This window comes from Mauremys reevesii, linkage group 1, assembly GCF_016161935.1.
Source record: "Mauremys reevesii isolate NIE-2019 linkage group 1, ASM1616193v1, whole genome shotgun sequence".
Taxonomy (NCBI): Eukaryota; Metazoa; Chordata; order Testudines; family Geoemydidae; genus Mauremys; species Mauremys reevesii.
The window spans coordinates 288,115,647-288,132,367 of record NC_052623.1 but is presented as its reverse complement, the minus strand read 5'-3'; the positions used below and the strand labels follow the sequence as shown (position 1 = coordinate 288,132,367).

At 48.5% G+C, this 16,721-nt stretch overlaps 1 protein-coding gene across 2 annotated transcripts in view; it reads left to right on the top strand.

The window, feature by feature from the left end:
* Positions 1-5,238: 5,238 nt before the first annotated feature.
* The window catches only part of ACSS3 (acyl-CoA synthetase short chain family member 3), a 119,250-nt gene continuing 107,767 nt past the window's right edge, over positions 5,239-16,721 (top strand). For both annotated transcript variants that reach the window (XM_039520722.1, XM_039520720.1), the window contains exon 1: positions 5,239-5,671. In XM_039520722.1, coding sequence (XP_039376656.1) covers positions 5,394-5,671 — 278 coding nt within the window. In that variant the 5' untranslated portion in view covers positions 5,239-5,393. The remainder of the gene's footprint in view (positions 5,672-16,721) is intronic.

Genomic DNA, 16,721 nt, shown 5'->3' with positions numbered 1-16,721 from the left:
CCTGTCCCAAAAGGCTTGCAATCTAAATATAAGGCAAGAGACAACAGATGAATACAGAAAGAAGGGAGAGTACAAGGGAATGAGACAACACTGGTCAGTTTGTTAGGCAGTGGTCTGAGCACATGAGCAGCCTAAGTGTTAATTTTTTTGTGGACCGCACAGCAAAGGATAGTTTGAAGGAGGGATTTGAATGAGGATACTAAGTTAATTTTGTGGATGTTTATGGGGAGCTTCTCCCAAGCATGAAGGGCAGCTTGGGAGAAAGCACAAAGGTGCTTTGTTTGAAAATTTAACTAGTGGGCGATTGAGGCTGGTGTCATGGGCTGATCAGAGGCGGGTGTTGACCTTTTGATGAGAATGTAGATATAACAGGTCAAGTGGGGATACATTGTGAAGGGTTTTGAAAGTGAAGACTAATAGATTCATATGATAGAGAAGAGGGAGCCATGAAGGGATGCAAAGGAGAGGGTGACATGATCAAAGTGACGTGTTAGGAAAATGATCTTTGCAGCAGCATTCTGAATGGATGTCAGTGGTGCAAGAAAGCATTTGTAAAAGCCAGAGAAAAGGATGTTGAAGAAATTGAGACATGAGATGAAGAGAGTGTGGATGAGCACTTAAGCTGTCTGTAGACATACCTAAGTACTAACAGTGATATGCCCAGCCAACTCAGAAGCTTTCCTTGGTGCCTGAGGACAAAATTTGTTTACTGGCCCAATCTTGTTCTCATTGAAATCAATAACAAAATTCCAGTTGTCTTAAAAGGGAGCAAGATCAGGCCCTAACTGAGTATGCTGGCTGTGTGCAAGCATTCTCCATGGGCAATGGGAGGAAATGGAATTCTTCCTCTGATGCACCAACAGCAAATCCATAAATGCTATACCAATCTCAGGGCTGCAGTCATATTCACAACCCTTTTGCTCCTCTTCCTTGAAGCATATTGGCTAGAGGATGTGAATAGACAATCCTTCCATCCCTGCCTATTTCTTCAACCCCCTCTCCATAGTTGAGAAAGAGTATCTGCCAAATGGTGCAGGTGGCACACTGTTCCAAAGTGCAGCCTCTTCGTGTCTCAGAAATGCCATTCTGATTCCTTTGCTTTGGTGGCATTCTCCAGTCCTTCCACAGGCTACAGGGTGGGACCTTAAATGTGCGGAGTTCTTTTAGAATGTCTACTGAACAGTCTTTACTTGCATTGTAAGCTTCTTTGTTATATACGGGGCCTAGCATATTGGGGCCTCTTGGCATTACTCAGGATGATGTGGTTTTGTTTGCCTCAGAAACAGAAACCACCATTCTTGATCTCTGAAGAGTGGTAGTTGTTTTTGAGGGTGGAGAATGGGATAAAGTGAGGGGGGGTTGGGCCAAAATGAGACCGTTTATTGGTCAAATCCTGCTCACCTTATTCAGTCCTGACTGAGAATTTATTGAGTTAATGTTTTCCCTCTTGTAGTGGGTAAATAGACTATTTCCTTTGATCAGTTTATTCATTTACCAGTTATGTACCTTGTTGAATGACTAAACTTGGAATATATCAGTAATAGTCACCTTGCATAACCCCCAAGTTAATAGTGAATGTTACAATATTTGTGCTATTCTGATTTGTTGACACACAAGTATACTTACTTGGAGTTGTAATTTTCTTCTTCTTCTATTTCCTTTATGCCACTGTTTCTGGTGGTGACAGTATGGAGGAACAGACCTCCTTTCCTTCTACAACAGGTTCCAGCTCCTCCTGAGGGATTCCCAAGCGTTCCCAGGCCAACTGGGAGATATAATTTCTCCAGAGTGTCCTAGATTGGCCTGGGGACCTCCTCCCAGTGGGACATGCCTGGTAGACATACAAAGGAAGCCTCCCAGAGGGCATCCTTATCAGGTGCCCAAACCACCTCAGCTGGCTCCGCCTGATCCAGAGGAGTAGCAGCTCTCCTTCAAGGCTCTCCTGAATAGCCGAGCCCCTCACCCTGTCTTGGAGAGTATGTCCAGCCACACTGTGGAGAAACCTCATTTCTGCCCCTTGTACCCATGATTTTGTCCTTTTGGTCATTACGCAACGTTTATGACCATAGGTGAGGATGGGGACATTGATTGGCCTGTAAACCAAGAGCTTTGTTCAAGAACTCAGCTCCTGCTTCACCACCACGGATTGGTACAGTGCCCACATCACTGTTGCCGCTGCACCAATCCACTGGTCAATCTCCTGCTCCCGCTTACCATCACTTGTGAACAAGACCCCTAGGCAGCTGCTCCCCCTCACCTAGAGAGAACAATCCACTTTCCTCTGGGAGAGGACCATGACCTCCAATTTGGAGATGCTAATTCTCATCCCAGCTGCTTCACAATCAGCAGCAAAATGTAATTTTCTGTATCTCTTATATAATGTCTTTGTATAGTGTGACTCTATGAACAATCTGCTCCCCCCTCCTTTTTTTTCATCACAGATAGAGCCATTAGAACAGTAAAATAACTGATTCCATAAAGAATATATAACTCTGCAAAATTCAGGAGTCTAGCGTATTCTTTTAGCTGATTCACACTTTATAGTATTCTAAAAAGGACCCTCTGAAACTTAGAAAAGTCCTCTGGCTTGGCCCCAGATAGTAAAAAGAAATTCTAAACAATGTGAAGTAGCTGAACTTAAGATGTTTCTTCCATTCTCAGAAGCCTTGCTGATACTAGTGGTAGTCCCCATTTTAGGCACAGGGAATCTCTCTCAAACCAGTAGAATCTTTCAAAACAAGGGATGGGGGAGATGTTTTTAGTTTGTAATTACTGCAGCTGCTCAGTAATGGGAGTACACCAAACCCATAATGTGCCAGTAGCATACAACGGTTCAAAGGCAAGTACTGTAGGTGCTTCAGTAGCGAGGTCTTGAGGCTGCTGGCCTTGATAGGTGCCAGTAACCAGTCAGACACATGGCTACAAGAAAAGGTATTTTACTAGGGCTGGCAGGAAAGGGAAAGGTTGGACATACCTTAGGTTCAGAGTCTTAAACCTTTACAGTTCAAAGTGAGCCATAGCTTTAAATGTTTGGGTCCCTGGAGCAGTCCAGTCGAGAATTAGGGATCTGCAGGGATAGTGCCTGGGGTACCCTCTCCAGTGCAGCTCTATTCCAAGCAAATAGGAATTTACAGGTTTTCAAACCTGTGTCTCTGATTGGGGCCTCTCTGCACTGCCTCCCTGCCCAGCTGCTGTTGCTTCTCTGTCAGGGGCGACTCCAGGCCCCAGCATGCCAAGCGCATGCTTGGGGCGGCAAGCTGCAGGGGGCGCTCTGCCGGCACAACGAGGGCGGCAGGCAGGCTGCCTCTGGCACCTTGCCTGCGGAGGGTCCTCTGGTCCCGTGGCTTCGGCGGACCTCCCGCAGGTCAGCCGAATCCGCGGGACCAGCGGACCCTCCGCAGGCAAGGTGCCGAAGGCAGCCTTCCTGCCGTGCTTGGGGCGGCAAAATGCATAGAGCCGCCCCTGTTCTCTGTGCCATATAGTCCTGCACCCAGCTGTGATGTCCAGCAGTCACAGCCTTTTCCATGTGTGGCTGTGTATATGGTTTCTGGGGAATCTTTTTTGTATCTAGCTTCACTGTAGCTCCCGGCTAGCCATGCAGCTGTGGCTTCACTGAACACAGCATGGCAGTGCCCACTTTCTGGTTCAAGACTTTTCCCCACCGCACATGCCCTTCCTTCTAGCCAGATAAGGGGAAAGGACTGATTCAAATTGGAATTAATGCATTCACCTTTGGCCTGGCTGCCCACAACGCTCCCATCAGGGGGCCAGGTCAAACCTGAGTGATGCAGTGAACTCATGCTCAAGGTGCCAGGTCACTAAGCCCAGAGTAGGGGGCTGACCCCAGCCTTCCCTATGTGATGGGAGCGACCGGAGCTACTGCTGTGGGATAAGTGCAGGATCACTCTACAACTCCTCCCCTTTTGGGGGCAGCACCCACCTCCCAACCCCAGTGACAGCACACAACCTTGCCCCTCTAGGGACAGGGCCCGCCCTGCTTTAGCCACTAGAAATGTTGCAACCAAACACCCAGTACTTATACAAATCACAAGTGTTAAAAATAACCTCACAATAAGATGCCCCTCTTCCTCCTTTTTCAGTTTGCTCCCTGTGCACCCACTTAATTCATTCCTCTTCATCCTCATAATAAGCATATTCTGCTACGGCAGGCTGATACAGTTGAGCAGTAGGTTTCAATTATTTTTTCTGGAGAGGTGGGGGAGAGGAGAGGGAATATTTGTGATTTATTGAAAGTGATGTGGGGAGGCACACTGGTACAGATCTAGATTGGTGCATTCCTCTGCCTTGTGTTCTCACAAGGTTGGCAGTCGAACTAACCCCAGGCTTCGGAAGGCCAGGCTGTTGGTTGTGCTCTGGGCCAGTGCTACCATTAAGGCGAACTAGGCGGTTGCCTAGGGCGCCAAGATTTGGGGGCGCCAAAAAGCGGTGCCCCCAATTTTTTTTTACAGCAGTTCCTCCCTGAGCACGTGGTTGCTGCTCCACTTCTCCCACCTCCCAGGCTTGCGGCGCCAATCAGCTGTTTGGCGCCCCAAGCCTGGGAGGAGAATTAGAGTGGGGAGGCATGCTCGGGGAGAAGGTGGAGCAGAGGTGAGCTGGGGTGGGGAGCTGCCGCACGGCTCCCCGGGCCGGGGAGCTGCCACGGGGGTGTCTCAGGGTGTGTGTGTGTGTGGGGGGGAGCTGCCACGGGGGAGGCACCTCAGGGCGGGGGGGGGGGGATGGGATGGGGAGTTGACGCAGGGCTGGGGGGGAGCCACAAGGTGGAAGCTTCGCCTAGGGTGTGAAACGTCCTTGCACCGGTGTGCTGGTTGGAGTCTCCCCTAGCCCTGGAGATGATGGAGGTAGAAGGGGCTGCACTGGGTGCATGCTCCCTGCTTGGAGGGACATGTTGGCTGCTGGAAGCTATGTCAAGTGCCTCCAGGTACTATGGACAAGGGCGCCTGTGCTAACAGTTGGAGTCCCGGCTACGCGGATCCAAATCTGTAGCCGGCCAGGGCTCTGCTAACAGTGCCCCCCTATACGCAGGAAGATCTGTTTTGCCTGGCCCACGCTCCGGGACTCTGATCCGCTGTTCAGCGCAGAGGCCGTGGCCGAAATCAGGGCGGTCACTCAGGCTTGTGCAACCGAACTCACCTGGCCCCTGGCCATCAGCGGGGGCGGCTCAGCGGCAGGAGCAAAGCCCGGGCTGGACTCGGTACTTTAGCGCCTGCGGACCTGTTGCTCGCGAAGCGCTCCGCGGCGGAGAGCGGCGCTTGCAGCAGGCAGGGGATCCAGCTCGGCTTTTTCGAGCGGCTTCCACGTGGCCCTTCAGTCGGGCTAGAGGGAGTCGCTCCCCCGCCGCACGGGACGGGACCGGTCCGCAGAGCAGCACCACCATGGGCCTGCAGCGCAGGGTGACACGGCTCCTCGCCTGCAGCCGGCGCTGGGGCAATGGCTGGCTGACGGGGCCAGCCCGGAGCGGCGCTGGGAGCGCTCCCGCCGCCCGGCGCTCCCTCTCCGCCGGGCAGGCCGCCCCCGAGGGCGCGTACGAGCAGGCGCTCAGGGCCGCCCTGGCGGAGCCCGAGAAGCTGTGGGGAGAAGCCGCCGGGCGGATCCAGTGGCACAAGCCCTGGGTCAAACTCGTGGACAGGAGCAACCCGCTCGTAGCCTCCTGGTGAGCGACACCCCGCCCGCCTCCGGGGGCGCCCTCGGAGCAGTGGGTGAGCGGGCGGCGGTCCAGCAGAGAAGGGCTAGAGACGGGGGGGGGAAGCCCAGTGTCCCTCCTGCAGCGGGGGGCTGGAGGGAAGAAGGGAGCGTCCGTAGTGGGGTCGGGTGTGTGGGGAGGAGCAGCAGCAGGGAATGTCCCCAGACCTGTCGTGGGGGTCAGATGTGTGTGTGTGTGGGGGGAGAACAGCGATTGCCTCTAGCATATAATGGGGGCCTGTGTTTGTAGGGGGCGGAGGAGCAGGGAATGGGGATCCGGTGTGGGAGAAGCAGTAAGTGCCTCTAGCCCAGGGGTGGGCAAACCTTTTGGCCCCAGGGCCCCATTGGGGTTGGGCAACTGTATGGAGGGCTGGGTAGGGAAGGCTGTGGCTCCCCAAACCGCCTGGCCCCCATCTCCTCCCACTTCCTGCCCCCCCTCAGAACCACCAACCCATCCAACCCCCCATGCTCCTTGTCCCCTGACTCCCCCCTACGGGACACCCGCTCCCATCCAAAGGCCCTGCTCCCTGTCTGCCCCAACCCCTATTCACACCCCTGCCCTCTGACAGCCCCCCCCCCCCGGGCTCCCACCCCCTATTCAACCACCCTCTGCTTCTCACCCCCTGACCACCCCCTCCTGGGATCCCCTGCCCCTAACTGCCCCCTGGGATCCCATTCCCTTATCCAGCCTCCCTGTCCCCTGACTGCCCTCCCAACCCCTATCCACATCCCCATCCCCTGACAGCCCCCCCTGGGACTCCCACTCCCAACTCTCCCTGTTCCCCACCCCCTGACCACCACCCCTAGAACCTCCACCCTATCCAACAGCGCCCCCTCCTCCCTGACTGCCCCCCAAGGCCCCCCGCTCCCCTACCTGACCCTCTTACCGGCGGCAGGAGCTTGCAGCTGTGCCACCTGGCCAGAGCCAGCTGCGCTCCCCATGCTGCCCAGCGGGAGCAGTGGGCCAGAGTGTGGCCCATGTGGCTGCGGGGGAGGGGATGGGGACAAGGCTCCCCGGCTGGGAGCTCAGGGGCTGGGCAGGACGGGCCTGTGGGCCGTAGTGTGCCCATGTCTCCTCTAGCCTATAATGAGACCCAGGGCTTTGTGTGTGGTGGTGGGGAGGAGAAGAGAATGCCTCTAATGTATAATAGGGGTCAGGTGTGTTGGAGGCAGAGCATGCCCTCCGCCTTTAATAGGGGGTCACTGGTGCACATCTGTGTTCTTCCTTCCCTGATCTTCACCAGTAGTATGTCTGGTATACCCGTCATAACAAATGTTTCTGTTTTGACTAGAAAATATGGACCCTTTTAAGTGGGGGAAATGGGTATATTTCACCAATACTAAAACATGCATAAGGAAGCTGAATCGATGTGTGTTTTGTTGGCTGTTTTTGTAGCATCACACCAAAAGTAGATCAGAATGTAGAGACTAAATGTTTTCTATACTGTTTATGGCAGAGGATGTCTATAACGTGAGATTACAGGTAAATCATTGCACCGTTCACTGAGCGTATGCATGCCACTTACACTAAACTAAAATCAAATTACAGCAAGAGATCCTGTAACTTTTATTATGATACTTTCTAAAAGAGAATAAATTAATCTGCCAAATTGATATGCAGTTTGTGAAAAGTTTGTACTCTGGAAAGAAGACATATTTTATTGTGGTGCATCTTGACAAAATTAAACTCTTTTGACCTTCAAAAAGATTTATATTTTGACAATAGACTAATACAGCAACATAATTGATATCAGTCAGTTAAAGTAAATTGAAAGATAATTTGTTACATTCAATGCCTTTCCAAAGACGGCTTCACCATTGAACTTTTTTTTTTTTTTTGTATTGGGGAGGCAGGATAATATTAGAACAAGAATTTCCATTGCATTCCCCTAGAAAACCTGTGTACAATATACATCAAAAAACTGCTGGAGCAGTGTCCCAGTTGTGTGTTTAGTAAGTCTGTGCCCTATATCTTTTTTTTATGTTTTCAGAAGGGAACTTCAATTAAACTCACCATTTAGACTTTAGTTTAAAAATTATGATCAAGCACGTGATCTGTCAGAGTTCTAAATCATTTCCACTAATTTAGCTATAATACAATAATTTGTCATGAGAATAGAAGCATTATTCTGCATCTCTCCACTGCAGGGGTGGCCAACCTGAGCCGGAGAAGGAGCCAGAATTTACCAATGTACATTGCCAAAGAGTCACAGTAATACGTCAGCAGCCCCACATCAGCTCCCCCACCCCGCTCCCAGTGCCTCCTGCCCACCGACACTCCTGCTGATCAGCACCTTCCTCCCCTCCCTCCCTGCACATCCTGATCAGTTGTTTCGTGGCGTGCAGGAAGCTCTGGAGGGGAAGGAGAGGAGCGAGGGCACTGCAGGCTTAGGCAAGGGGGCGGGAAGGGGTGGAGTGGGGGCAGGGCCTGTGGCAGAGCCAAGGGTTAAGCAGTGAGTACCCCGTGGCACATTGGAAAGTTGGTGCCTGTAGCTCTAGGTTCCAGCTCCGGAGTCGATGCCTATACAAGGAGCTGCATATTAACTTCTGAAGAGCTGCATGTGGCTCTGGAGCCAGAGGTTGGCGACCCCTGCTCCACTGTAATAAAATAACTAAGGAGGATGTTAAACAGAATCTACTAGGGATAAACGCTTTTAAATATCAGAGGGGTGGCCGTGTTAGTCTGGATCTAAAAAGCAAAAAAGAGTCCTGTGGCACCTTATAGACTAACAGACGTATTGGAGCATAAGTTTTCGTGGGTGAGAATACCCACTTGATGAAGTGGGTATACACCCATGAAAGCTTATGCTCCAGTACGTCTGTTAGTCTATAAGATGCCACAGGATTTTTGGTCACTTTTAAATAAGCAGGCCTGGATAACTTACACCTAAGAGTCCTAAAACATAGCTACGGAGATCTGTCATTCACCGATGTTAATTTTGAATAAATCTTGGAATACTGGGGAAGTTCCAGAAGACTGAAAGAATACTAATGCCATACCAGTATTAAAAATGAGCAAGTAGAATGTCCTGACTAATTACAGGCTATTTAGCCTGACATTACCCATGGTCAAAATAATGGAAGCTGGTATTAGATTCAGTCAATAAAGAGCTAAAGGATACAAATATAATTAATGTCAGCATGGTTCTGTGGAAAATAGGTTTTGTCAAACAAACCTGAATTCATTCTTTGAGATAAGTTTGGCTGAAAAATGTAACTGCCTTGGACTTGGACTTTTGTAAGGCATTGTGACTTGATACCATAAGTCAAACACAAGTTATTGGACTGAGTGTGTGGGTAACTCTGTGAAATTCTATGGCCGGTGTTATATAGGAGGTCAGACTAAACGATATAAGGTCCCTTCTGGCTTTATACCTCATTTTTCCCTGTGCAAAGTGAATATAAACTGCTACTAAATCACAGTGATAGCATTTTATACCACTTTGCATAGGAGTGAAGAACTAAACAAAGGTGCAAGGCTGGGAGGATCAGAATCAGACCCTCTCTTTCTGACTGGAATTGTATTGATGTCAAGTATCTAGTGCTCCATTTTAGTTAATAAAACACATTAGTGAAATCAAGTACAAGTCTGTATACTTCTCATGTCTAAACTCTCTCTAACAAAGGAGTTTCTTTACCTTCATATGCTCCACAAATGTTTTTTTTATCCAAGTTTATATGTTCATGCTTATCTGAAACAGTGTGAGTGTGGCTATATATTATTACGTGTTGATTGTTTGTCTCACTGTAGCACCTAAGAGCCCCAGTTATGGCCCAGGACTCCATTGTGTTAGGTACTGTACAAACAAAAAAGACAGTCCCTGCCCCAAAGTGCTTACAATCTATGGTTAAGACAAGAGGCAGCAGATGGGTGAGTACAAGGACAAGTGCATGCCTACAAAACGATGACAAAGGAGAGTTTTAAGGTGGGATTTGAAGGAGATCATGAGGTAGCTTTGAAGATGTTTATGGGGTGCTCTTCCATGAGGGGCAGCACGGGAGAAAGCACAGAAGTGCATGTTTGAAAATTTAACAAGTAAGCAACGGGGGCTGGAGCCATTGGTAGATCAAAGGCAGGAGTCAACATTTCAATAGTGAATGAGAGATGATAGGCAGGGTAGGGATAGGCAGTGAAAGACCTTTGAAAGTTAAGACAAGTCGCTTGTATTTGATCCGATAGAGAAGTGGGGGGAGAGGCGGGGGCAATAGAAGGCTGCAAAAAGGAATAATGTGATCAAAGCGATGGATCTGTGCAGCAGCATTCTGAATGGATATGGGTGCAGCAAGATTGTATTTGTCAAGGTAAACAAAAGATGCTGCAATAATCGAGATGCGAAATGGCAGTTTTAGCTTGGTGGATGGATGTTATGCAGAGAGAATTTGGTTCGTCCGATCGCGGCTCCCAGGCCAATGGGGGCTGCAGGAAACGATGCGGGCTGAGGGATGTGCTGGCCGCCCTTCCCACAGCCCCCATTGGCCTGGAGTGGCGAACCACGGCCAGTGGTAGCCGCGATCGGCCGAACCTGCAGACGCAGCAAGTAAACAAACCAGTGCGGACCGCCAGGGGCTTTCCATGAACAAGCGGCGGCCCGACTTTGAGAAGCACTGCTCTAAAGAGTCCAAGCACAAAAAAACCCACAGAAACCAGTGAATCGGTCATTACTGGGTACTGACCTGCACTGAACTACTGCTAACACCTGCATTCCTCCAAGCTTGAGACCTGTCTGCTCCAGGGAAGACAATTGTTCCTGTACCAGTTTTGGGGACTGAGAAAGTATCCTTGTTTCCAGGGAAGTTGGGAGAGTCAAGGTTTCCACACTGCCTGGGATCCTCTACTTCCAGGGAGACTTTATCTTCTGTGCAGGGCATGTCTCAGCTGAGGCACCTCTTACCCCCTGCTCCGGCACCTCTTACGCCCAGCAATGGAATGGGCTAGACAACAGCACCTACACTCCACCCCATCCGACAGGGAAGGCAAAGCGGCTCGACCTTTTGGCCTCAAGGTCTTCTCCTCAGCCAGCCTTCAATTCGAGATCTTGATCAGGCATTACTTGCCAAATATGATTTCCTGTATTACAGCAAATTGGAGGACATTGCTGAAAAACTGCCTCAACAAGTCTGGGCCCCTTCTAAGCAATAATAGAGGAGGGGAAGCTGATAGCAAGATCATTGTTTCAATTGGCGGTGGATGTGGCAGATACCTCATCACTAGAGCCCTGTAAATCTGCGGATATCCGCTTTATATCTGTGGACCATTTTTGCGAATTGCAGCTTGAATGCAGCACATGCTCATCTGAATGTAACAGCTGTCACCCAGCCCTCAGGCTCCAGCTCAGCTCTCTGAATCATGCAACAGCAGGCTGCAATATGTTGCAATAGCCTGCTGGGTATTCTGGGAGTTGAAATCCCCAGCTTGCTCAGATGGAGGAGGTAAATTACAACTCCCAGAAAGTAGTGAGCCAAGTGCCATTTTGAAAGATGTATGGTTGTACTTTAGCGGGCGCTGCGAAGAGAATAGTTGTCGCTGCTGTCTGTCCCGGCTGGGTCTGCATGCGTTAGAGCCACCGTAGTTGCGTAGGGGTGTCCAAGGCCCCCACTGGGAGGGTGGTGCTGCACACAAGGCCCAGGATTGTAGCCTCCCTGCCCAGAGTGGGGAAAGAGGTGTGGCGGGGGAAAAGTGGGGAGCTGTTGGGGATCGGTTTGGCACAGCTTTGCATCACTGGTGCGGGGTGACCTGTGGAGCCTTTGGTAGAGCCCTGCAAATCTGCAGATATCCACATCCATGGATGCAGATATCCACGGACAAATTTTGTGGATCGAACACGGATAAAAATTTTTGTATCTGCGCAGGACTCTACTCATCGCACTCCATGGCCTTGGACATCATCATGAACATGGGGTTGTGGCTCCTTTCCTCTGTTTTTCTTATGGAGGTACAAGATATCATCAAAGACCTCCCTTTTGATTAATTCTAGCTTTTCAACCAGAAAATGGACAACTCACTCCACATTCTCAAGGATTTGAGGACACTTCATTCCTTGGGTATTTAAATACTTGCGCTGAAGCATAAATTGTACCGCCTGCCACCCACACACCGTTATGGAACCTCACAGTTTTTCTATCAGCGTCCGTATGGACCACCAAGGAAGCATTAAGAGACTCAAAGATCTCGTCCTCGTGCCTGTCCTCACCACATTCCTCCTCCCAGATACAACCCCCACAGAAGAGAGATTTCTGAGGAACCCTAGAAAGCCATCAACCACATTGCCTGCAGCCATACAACCACACCACCTCCTTTGGGGGTCATCTTGTATTCTTCTTACCAGCTTGGAGTGCAAGAACAATGGACAAATGGGAATAAATGTTGCCCACTATGGCTATACTGTCAAGTGCATCATGCTACCTCATGGACAGCCCCCTCCCCGATCCCATCTCAGAGACAACATTCTCACCTTAGAGTTGGACTCCTTACTACAAAGAGTGGTAATAGAGCGGGTTCCTCCAGACTATCAAAGGATGGGATTCTATTCAACTTACTTCCTGATACCCAAAAAGAAAGGCAGATGGAGACCAGTTCTGGATTTCCGCTATCTCAGTCGCTTCATCCGCAAACCCAAGTTTTGTATGGTTACTTCAGTAGCAATCATCCCATCATTAGAATAAGGCATGTGGTTTACAGCTCTCAATATGTTGGACACTTATTTTCACATAGACATTCATCCAGCCCGCAGACGATTCATGGTTGGCCCGCATCATTTTCAATACATGGTCCTGCCATTTGGACTCACCACTGCTTCCAGGGTCTTCATCAAGGTTTTGTCAGTTGTATTCCTTGTATTCCCCTATCTTGGTGACTGGCTCCTAGCAGCAGAGTCCAGAGACAAAGGTCAACTTTCAACTTGCATGTTGCTTGGACTCCTTTCCTCTCTGTCAGCTGCAGCGTAGAAAAATCAGCTTTGGACTTCATGCAATCCCTAGAGTTTATAGGGGCTTCCATCAGCTCAGTCACAGCACAAGCTTACCTGCTGAAGGACAGGTTCCAGACTCTGCAGGAAATCATAGCCCACGTAGTCAACAATCCTGGCCAGGACTTGCCTATTCCTCCTTGGCCACATGGCCTTGTGGATATATCTTGCTGCCTTCACTTGCCTCCACCTTTGCTGCTTCCAGATGTGGCTCCAGAGAGTTTACTCACCCATGTGCCGCACCATAAACCTTTATGCTGATAGTTCTTCCATCCAGTGTTGACAGACCCATGGCAGGTTTGCGTGGGAGTTCCCCTTTCTCCCCTCCTCCCTGTCCCTTGTAGGATGGGAGCACACATGGGAGACCACATGACACAGGGAACACTGACACGTTGGGAATCCAGGATGCACATCAACATTCTGGAACTCCGAGTGGTAATGAGGTCATGCCAAGCATTTATCTCATCCGTCCTGTCCCATCATCTTTTTATATCTGGCAACATCACCACTATTTACTATGTCAACAAATAGGGGACACCAAGTCAACTGCTCTATGTACAGAGGCTGTAAACCTCTGGAACTCGTGCATTGTCTATCATTTCCTGTTATCGGTAGCCTATCTCCCAAGGACTCAGAACATGAACACAGACTTTTAGGTATCCTGTCCTTGTCTCACCCTCAACTCTCCCAATGTACACCTAGCAGCAGTTAGCACCTTCCATCCCCATGACCCCAGTGGAAGGACATTCTGTCTTTACACCCCTGCTGACTGCTAAGTTTTGGAAAGGCCTCATCAGAACCTTCCCACTGTGCTACCCAGTGGGACATCAATCTAGTTCTTTTGGCACTAATGAAACTGCCATTTCATAGAATCATAGAATTCAAGATCAGAAGGGACCATTATGATCATCTAGTCTGACCTCCTGCAAGATGCAGGCCACATAAGCCGATCCACCCACTCCTTAAGCAAGCGACCCCTGCCCCATGCTTCGGAGGAAGGCGAAAAACCTCTAGGGCCACTGCCAATCTACCCTGGAGGAAAATTCCTTCCCGACCCCAAATATGGCGGTCAGCTGAACCCCGAGCATGTGGGCAAGACTCTCCAGCCATACCCTGTGGAAAAAGGCTAACAATATCCTATCATTGACCCATTGTACTAATTACCAGTGTGGCACTTAATTGACCTATTGACTAAGCCCGTTATCCTATCATACTATATTTGAGCCACTGGCTTCGTGCTCTCTGTCCCTTCTTTCCATGAAAGTCACCTTCCTTGTGGCTATCACTTCAGTGAGAAGGGTAGGTGAACTTGGGGCCATGATGGTAGACGCTCCTTTCACCACTTTCCATAAAGGATAGTCTCCCTGTGCCTGCATCCAGAATTTCTGCCAAATGTCATCTCTGTTTCATCTCAATCAGCCCATTCACTTACCTGCTTTCTTTCTGAAGCTTCACGCCTCGGAAGAGGAATGATGACTCTACTCCCTTGATGTCCGTTGGGCCTTGATCTTCTATCTGCAGAGGATAAAACCGATAAGGAAATCTCCTAGACTGTTTGCCATCGCCGAAAGAGTTAAAAGTCAGGCAATCTCCACACAGAGAATCTCCAAGTGGATTTTGGGGTGCATTACACTTTGCTGTCAGTTATGATGACTGCTTCCAGGCCCTTGAGGTGTGGGCCCATTCCATGAGAGCCCAGGCTTCGAACATGGCCTCCCTCCATGATGTGCCACCAGGGGCATATGTAGAGTGACCCTGTGGTGTTCTGTACATGCCTTTGCTACACATTATGCTTTGGTGCAGGAGTCGGTGGCAGATGGCTCCTTTGGCTCCACTCAACCATTCCAACTTTGTCCTCGCATCCTCCTCTGACTTATGTACTGCTTGTTAATTACTCTCAGTGGAATACAGTGGAATACAGTATAGAAGAAGAGGAAGTTACTTACCTGTAACTGGAGGTTCATTGAGATGGGTGCTCCTCTTTGTATTCCACTTTCTGCCCTCCTGCTCCTGCGGATCTGGAGATTTGTGGTGGAGAAGGAACTGACAATGCGGTTGTTCTGCCCCACCCTTTGTCATCTTGGACAAAACCATGTGTGGACTAATGGGACTGCTTTCAAAATCTCTGCCTCTGGATGCATGGTGCGCATTCATAAACCCTCAGTGGAATACAGATGGGGACCACAGTTCTCAAAGAACCTCCAGTTACAGGTAAGTAACCTCCTCTTCTTAAAAGTTACTGGGATTGCAGAAATATTCTGCGATAAGGCTACTGGTCACTTTTTTTTTTTAAACTTCTGTAAATTAGATTAATGTACTTGCAGCAATCTCTGTTAACCTTCTTGCTGATGTGATGAAAGGCAGTCATTAGCCATTTAAAAAGCTTAATATACCATCATTCGAAGGCTGGATGAAAGAATCATTGTGAGTGGTAACAAATCAGCATTCAATGAACTTTTCATTCTGGAAGTTATGAATGAAATAGCCTCTGGAGCCTGATAAGTGGGTCAGCTTCTCTAGAAGTCTGAAGATACTCTGATTTGATGTACTGAAAATTATTGAGAGCAAGCAAAGAAAGTCCTTATCTCTCTCAGATGCTGACAGCAGTCTCTGTCTGATAAAGTGAAGAGTCTAATGGGACTTGCTCTTTTCTCACAGAAGAGTTGCCTAGTCTAATGGACTTATGGATGGGAAGCCATTACCTTCTCTTCAATGTTTTATTTAGAAAATGGAATTTAGACTTGCACAAAATAAGATTTTTTTTTCTTCATCAAGCATAAAAGTTTTTTTTCTTAATGGTCACAGTGAACCTACTTGAGAAGAAGGGCAACATTAGTTTAAAATTTAAAGAAGTTTTCGTAACCTGGCAAAAACAGAATCCCAAATTGGGAAGCATTTCTTTCAGAAAGCTTTCACATAAGCCAAAAACATTAAGTGAGGAGTGAATGGCACTTATTATCCTTAGTTTAATGATGCCAAAAGAAACCCTTAAATAAAGCTTAAAGACATTTCAGTACAAGAGGAAATACAACAGTTAAGACATAGCATTTACTTTGTCATTAGTTTATATGCTCTAAAATATTTAGTTGCCCCAAGAAAAACTCTTGTGTTTGGAGCTGCTCTTTCTTATTTTAAAAATTTTATATATACAAGTGGTCAACTCCTGAGCTGGGTATTAAATCATCTTGAGTAATACCATTGTTACACTAGTTGGTGAGAATTTTTGATCTTGATGTATGAATGATTCATAGGTTCACAAGTTGCTAAAATTAGTAATAAGTTTACACCATGACTAAGGCTAACATTTAGTCACCGCTGCTCAGGTTGTCCCCAGGGCCAGCCACACTGGCCACTGTGAACAGTCGAGCGGCTGGTGTGACTGTCCCTGGGGCCACCTGAGCAGTTGGCCCCAGAGCCAGCTGTTTGGGCGGTCCTGGGGTCAGCCACACTGGCCTCTGCAGAAGTCATAGAGGTCATGGAAAGTCATGAAATTCGTGATTCCACAACTTCCATGACAGACACGGAACCCTAATCATGAAGTAAGGCTTCTCTTAAACAACTTTTAAGAAACTCAGAAGAACACTTGATTTTTCACTATTGTGGGAAAAGATAGGGGGAATAAATATGATGCAGTGCCAATTGCCAAAAAAGAATCTAACAGTAACTACATGAGACATCAAAGGATATGCTGGAGGATGAGGAAGATGATTGCTTGAAAACTTCAGAGCAGTTGTTGTAACTAGACATGACCTGTTCTACTTAGCACTGGTGAGGCCTCACCTGGAATACTGTATCCAGTATGGCGAGCCACATTTTAAGAAAGATGTAAACAAACTAGAGAGAGAGTCTAGAGAAGAGCACCAAAAATGATAAAATGATATCTACCTGACCTATGAGGAAACGGAACAAAACCAAGCATTTTTAATCTTCGGGGGAAAAGATTCTGGGGAGATCTGATGAGTCTTCAAATACGTTAAGGGATATTGCAAAGAGGAAAGTGATAAATTTGTTCTCCATGTCTAAGGTAGTACAAGAAGTAATCAGCTTAATTTTCAG